At 39.0% G+C, this 6,847-nt stretch overlaps 1 protein-coding gene across 3 annotated transcripts in view; it reads left to right on the top strand.

Annotated features, from left to right (window-relative positions):
* The first annotated feature begins 1,625 nt into the window (after positions 1-1,625).
* Positions 1,626-6,847, top strand: part of kif26ab (kinesin family member 26Ab) — a 96,891-nt gene continuing 91,669 nt past the window's right edge. For 2 of the 3 annotated variants that reach the window (XM_058749696.1, XM_058749693.1), the window contains exons 1-2: positions 1,626-1,760; positions 3,649-3,885. In XM_058749696.1, coding sequence (XP_058605679.1) covers positions 1,626-1,760; positions 3,649-3,885 — 372 coding nt within the window. Of the gene's footprint in view, positions 1,761-3,129; positions 3,339-3,648; positions 3,886-6,847 lie in introns of those variants that run through there. The other variant, XM_058749695.1, reaches the window with a different exon arrangement.

The following is a 6,847-nucleotide window of genomic DNA, read 5'->3' as shown; positions in this document are numbered from 1 at the left end:
AAATAAATAAATAAATAAATGTTACTGTTTCAAAAGTTTATTGAAGCGAAAAACAAATAAGGGCAATCATTCTATTTTTTGACAGTTGTCATTTTGAAAGCCAGTAAACAAACGGTTTAAAACAATTAATAAAACAGTTAATTATATGAAATATCTTTATTTATCTGTTTATCTATTAAAATATTAGAATATTATTAATGCACACACCTTGTGTTCCATTAAAAACACTCTTAGAGATCACATGTGGGTTCTCAAATAAGCATCAGGTTTAAAGGAACAGATCACATAAAAATGAAAATTTGCTGAAGATAACTCACCCTCAGGCCATCATAAATTTAGCATTACTTCACTTGCTCACTGGTTCCTTGGCTATGAATGGGTGCCGCCAAAATGAGAGTCCAAACAGATAAAAACATCAGAATAATCTACACCACTTTAACCCATCAAATAATATCTTGTGAAGCAAAAAACTGCGTGCTAGAAAAAAATAAAATAAAATAATAAAAATTACAAGGACGTTTTAACTTTAAAGTTGCTTCTGGCCTAAATACCAGTCCATAATCCATAATAACACTTCCATCAGTGGAGAAGTCCATCATTTGTTCAAAATCACATCACATCAAAATCCAGCAACATATTTGTTTAGAAATGTTTTGTAATCTTTTCTCTTGTATTGTGCTTGATCTCTGCACATTTCTCCCCTGATTCAGACGAGATGACAATATTATGGATAGAGGACTCATTTTTTATTTTAGCGGAAACAACGGTTTTATGTTAAAAACGTCTTAATGATGGATTTGTTTCTTACAAGCACCCAGCTTTTCACTTGATGCACTGGAGTCGTGCTGATTACTTGAATCATCAGCTTTTCAAACTCTCAGAGGATCCATTGATAAGCAAGTGATATAATGCTACATTTCTCCGAATCTGTTCAGATGAAGATGACCTGAAGGTGAATAATTTTTAGTCAGCAAATTTACATTTTTAGGTGAGCTATTCCTGTAAGCAGTAAGCACTGTAATTGAACTACAGCTCTGAAAAGTAACTATGGCTTATAGAAAAAGAAAAGAAAAAAGACAAAAAAACATTATTTAAGCACCCTTGTCTTCACTGAATGCTGCGCGTTGCAGGGAGCATCTCGCACTGGCTGAGCATCAAGCGCAAGAGGGACCACACTAGCCATGAGGATGTCAGAGCGGAGAGAGAGAGAGAGAGAGAGAGAGAGAGAGGTGGAGTTGTTCAAGGTAGTCTCCTCAACAGGCTCGCGCGAGTTCAATCCTAGACCTGCAGTGTAGACAAGACAAGGCGTGGACAGCCTATCCCACAAGGATGTATGCCAGGAGCGCATGGATCATTTATGGATTGTATGGGGATCTTGCATGCTTTAACGAGTGTCAAAATTTGGACGTATGATTCATACGCGGCAAGTAATTTGGAACAGAATCCGGACGATCTAAATGAGTCAACAGTTGGATGTACCTGAGAGAGAACCTCTGGATAAGACCATGACGCTGCTTTGGAATCAGAGAGAACCATCTGTAAAATGACTCGGAACTCCAGAGCGCTGCGATGACTTCTCCACGTTTTCTGTAAACTGGGCGAGGAAATATATCCACAGCTGCACAATGGATTTACAAAACTCTAACGGGTCATCTGGGTCGGACAAGCAGAAGCCCAGTCTGATAGACTTGGGGACGTTTTTCGTGGACGCTGACATCATTTTTGGATTTACTAGTCATCTGTTAAAGCGAAAAGCCAAGGTAAGCCTTTGAGAACGGACAAAAGACTCCACAAGTTGACTCATTTAGAGCGCAGCACACCACGTGGGTTGTTCCGCTTGAAAAAAATATTGTGCTATTTAAAGGCTATGCTATTTTTGGGTTCGCAAATATGAATACTAAGTTTTCATTGGTAGCGGTTTTTTCATTTCAGCACCACGAACAGCTCTCATCCATCAATTGCGCTTTTAGTAACTTCCCTAAAAACATCCAAAACACATTACATTACAATACAGTAAGTAAATCACATAAAGCCCTCAATTTTGAACAACATTTTTCATCCGATAGTGAACTTTGTGCTTGATTAAAAGTTTCTCAGCTATCATACGATTTTAGTAATTTAACTCAGTTATAAAAATGTACTACAGCTAGGTTGGAGTTTTCCGTTTAAAACATGAAAATAAGAAAGATTTTAAGCCAAAAACATCAGTCTGATGTGTTAATAAAGCACTAATAAAGTCCACAGAAACAGAGAATAATGGTCAAATACTGTCTTTTAGAGATTAAGTCATGAGTTTATAGGCTACAGATATTATAGAGGGTCAGAAAAAGCTACATTTCTGTCAGCAGATTTTGCAGTTTTCTTCGCCCACGTTAAACGGTCCGTTATTGATGGTTTATTGGACTAGTTGCGCTGTCACAGACAAAGGACTGAATGAGTTTTTTTTTTTTTTTTGAGGTGGGAGATTGACAGTATTTGGGTGGCACTTCAATGTCACGTGATCCCAGCATATACATCATCAACATAAAATATTTAGAGATGAGTAATTAAATATTCAAATATTCCCACAATTTATTGCAAACCGAAAGGTTTGTAAGATGCAGTTAAGTTAAACACCGGAGGGTGGCGCCAGAGTAATAAGCAAAAGACTCCAACAGACCCGCAATCTCTCAGTCAACACAAGTGAACTGTAACATAAAAGATGACGTAATTTATGTTAGAAGCAATTTTTTATTTATATATTTCTTCAGACATACAAATTGGTAAGATGAGTGCAAAGGCCGTTAATTACAATAATACCAATAATGCATTTTTTTTTTTAAATTATGAATCAGACATGCAGTCATGATTTTAAGCAATTTTGATTAGTTCACATGAGTTACTCAATTCTTTTACGCACAACTCTTATTACAAACACATAATTAATTAAACGGTGAATTCGCTAATTCATTGAAATCAATTTTATTTTCACTTTTTGTTTGTGCAAACGCAGTCTAAACTCTCTGAAACAGTGTCTGAATAGCTACTGAGTGCTCAGCTCCACCCCTCCAACCAAGTGACCGAGCCGCGCACATTGACAGCAGTCAAACTTCACTCCCGCGTACGCGCGTCGTCATGGAACTAAATGGAAAGCAAAGCGAAACTTCACGGGAATTGAATTGTGCTTTTTCCTTTGCGCTCCCACTGACTATCCATGAACTGTGTTCCTAGTTAATGAGTGTAGACAAACAGAGACGCAATAAAGTGCACTAGATGTCCGCGTTTTGATCATTTATACCGAGATGATGGATTTAACACAGGGGAATGCGCAAGGAGCGTTCCAGATCAGCCGGTCAACTGTAAGTCCTCTAATAAACAGCTGATGCAGAGAAGTTACAGTATTCTATTTGAATTCCCAAGCTTGCTGTTTGTGCATTGTTGTTGAGTAATTTGCAACACGTTTAGAAAGTTTAATCACACTTTTATGTTACGTGTATTAAAAAATAAATAAATAGTGAAGCGACATAATTTGTTATTATAATATAATAAACAATTAGTAATATGCAATTAACTGTAATCGGGATGTTCTACATTTATAATTAGCTATTTTTGACAGATGTTAAATATATGGAGTCTTTCTGTATCTTGACTTTGTTGTCTTTCATAAAGGTGGAAGGCTGTTCGAGCGGAGAGTCTCCTCTCTCACTAGAGCTAAACCCGAGAAAGAGACTGTCAGCGGAGGAGGAAAGGTGTGCCAGCAGACCCCCACCTGAAGGTGCAGGAGCCGTGAGCCTCTCTGAATCCAACAGGGAAGAGACTAAGCCAGATCTGTGCAAGCAATGTCAGACGACTATAGCTGAACTGAGGAGACAAGCCCTCGCTCTGTCCGACCCTGCTTCCTTTAAGGTCAGTGGGTGAGAAGCATTATTTAAGTGCCTTTGCAAATCAAACAAACACATCCAAGACAGGAGAGTTCAGTTGCTTTGCTATTTGTAGCATTTTTTTAGCACTAATAATGTTATCTTTCAAGGAACTGTTTTGAGTCATGCAACATTGCATGACTAAGAATCTTTTGTTAGTTTCAAGAAGCACTTGACTTTCACTTGAGCCTCAGAGCTCTGGAAGTTCTCCTTGTTTCATTGTCACTCGGCTCTTTTCAAAGCTTTGTGAAAGCCTCACATAAATCAGATGCATTGAATGCCACTTAAAGGCCATTTTGTGTAAAATCTCACTGATGAAAAGTTGACTCAAATAAGCCCTGTCTTTGTAGTTTTATGACTCCCTTATCAGAAAACTGATATCCTTTTCAGGCTCCTATTCACAAAGTTCACCAAGTCATCAAAAGGTTAATATTTTTACTATACCGGCATAGAGACCAAATATTTCAATGACCTCTTTTTCAAACTATAGGCTTTGTTGCACTTTATAATGATCAGTAATGCATTAGGAAATACATATATGCTTGAATAAAATTGTGATCAACACAAAATGCTGTTTGAAATGCTCATTGCTGGATGTTTGGTTTATGGTCAAAACAGTGATGAAACCTCATCAAGCCTTGACTGGGATGGTTGGAGTGAGATGTGAGAAGCCCAGCTGTGTGGCACAAAGTGTTCCCATGCTTGCCAATGCAGAAAGTGGATGGGCATGATGTACAGAGAGCAATCTGGATGAAAAATGAACTATTATATTACAACTAAATGTACTGAAACAAAATCTTATCAGAAATGGAAATTCATATGGAATTCTTATTAACTTTGAGGTTACATTTCAAGTGTAATAAATGCTGTTTAAGCAATATCACATGAGCAAGAGTGTTGATGTTGATCTCACTCATAAATAGTCACTTAGTTCACTTCGAATGAATTGCTTGAGTGAATGATTCAATGACTTACTCATAAAAACAGCCATTTTTGGGTTTCTGAATTTGATAGATAGATAGATAGATAGATTGATAGATAGATGGTCCCACTTTATATTAAGTGGCCTTAACTACTATGTACTTACATTTAAATTAATCATTTGGTACAATGCACTTATATGTTTTTACATTGTACTTATACTTTTAAAAATTACATCTGTAATTAATTTCTGTAATTACATTTTTAATTACATTGTTGACCCAACCCTTACACCTTAACCCACCCTTAAACTTACCCATACCACCAAACCTGTCCCTAACCTTACCCGTATCCACCTCAATAGCAGCAGCAAAAGTGTTTTGCAATACAATATGAGCACAATAAGTACATTGTACTTATTTTTGATGTAAGTACATAGTAGTTAAGGCCACTTAATATAAAGTGGGCCCGATAGATAGATAAATAGATAGATAGCACCAGCTTAATGCCAGTTCAGTCATGACAACTCTCTGAAAAGTTTAGCATGGTGATGGATATGACGATGTTAATGTATTTGGTCTTGGAGGAATAGATCTGCTACACTGCTGCTGAAATGTTGCTGCTGTTGGTTATTGCTGTAGTTGTAGATTATTGCTGCTGCTGCTGCTGCTGCAAGCAAGTACAGGAACTTGCTACTGCCAATGCATATGGCGATACGGTGCCGTGAATATTTAAGACATACTGCTTCTGCACAACAGCATGTAAAATAACCCGTAGTAGATCTATACAGGTGGAGCTGGGGAAGGTGGAGGGCTTCAGAGAAATCTGAAAGCACACTGCAGGAATCTCAGTGGATACTAGCCAGCCATATAAATGCAAGGCATTAAGCTCATTGGCTGCATGTCCAGCATGAACCAATCAGCTTGTGCCAAGTCGTTTAACTCTCTGAATATCATCAGTTACGTTAACAACCCGTCAGCTTGCGCCATCTAGAGTTTCATGGCTGAACTATTTATTATTCAAAAGTTTGGCTTTGCAGTTCTACTTGAAACTCACAAAAAATCTCACAAAAATTGAAACCATCCAGATCGCCACCCTTGCGTTTTGTTTTGATGAATGCTGGTAAACCGAAGCTACAAAACCACTCGCCATTGTTTGTTTGGAGTGTTCGCAGTCTATCTGCTCATTCCTAAAGCCAAGAAATGTCTTTTTTTTTCCTCACAACCTTCCGTTTCTAGAGTTTTCAACAGCTTTTCTTACTTTCACACACTGTATTCACACAGTATGTACGAGTGCCAGTCTCTGAGAGTCTGTGGACAGGGGAGGGGGCTATTGGAAGTGGCCCATTGTTTTGGAAAACAATGCTTATCTCCCCCCCTGTCCGTCGACATTGGGGGGAGAAAACAGTTGAGCGGACTCGCTGCGCAGTCTGTGGAGGAAGTACAGACCCAGTTGACCTTCATCATGCATTCAAAGTGTTCCTGTATACTCCTCACCAAATTCCCACCACAGTTAAATATAGGCTGTCGACTTTTTATTGTTGTCTGACTTGCTGCTTGGGTTAGCCTCAGGTTTTCCCCCTCCCTTCGCTTTCTTTTGTGGTTGTGTTTCAAGAGAGATCTCATGCTTAGGTAGGATTACAAGCCCTCCGGTTTGCTTTGAACCCCCCCTCAAGTTCTCTTCTCTCCAGGTTACCTCGGGGAATAAAGAGAAGGTTTTTGTGTGGGTGTGCATCAATGTTGCAGGATGCGTATGACCTCGTCCCACCCCATGATGTGTTATTTGGTTAGTGCTTCCAGAGCTTGCTAATATACTCACTCGTTCTCATCAGCGCTGGTTATCTGAAATCATCACAAGTTTGGCTGCCCTGTTTCACTCTCTGGCTGTTTGCCCTGTGTGGTCCGCTCCAGGTGTGGGGGATAAAGCCATGGGGTCAAGCCAGAGAGGTTACGCCTCCATCGGCCCCACTGCTGATGGCTTAATGAGACTCTGGAAGCATTGGCCATGGGAGTCCTGCTTTCCCTGCA

This window comes from Onychostoma macrolepis, chromosome 17 (genome assembly GCF_012432095.1).
Source record: "Onychostoma macrolepis isolate SWU-2019 chromosome 17, ASM1243209v1, whole genome shotgun sequence".
In the NCBI taxonomy this organism is placed as follows: Eukaryota; Metazoa; Chordata; class Actinopteri; order Cypriniformes; family Cyprinidae; genus Onychostoma; species Onychostoma macrolepis.
This window is presented reverse-complemented; position numbering and strand designations above follow the sequence as displayed.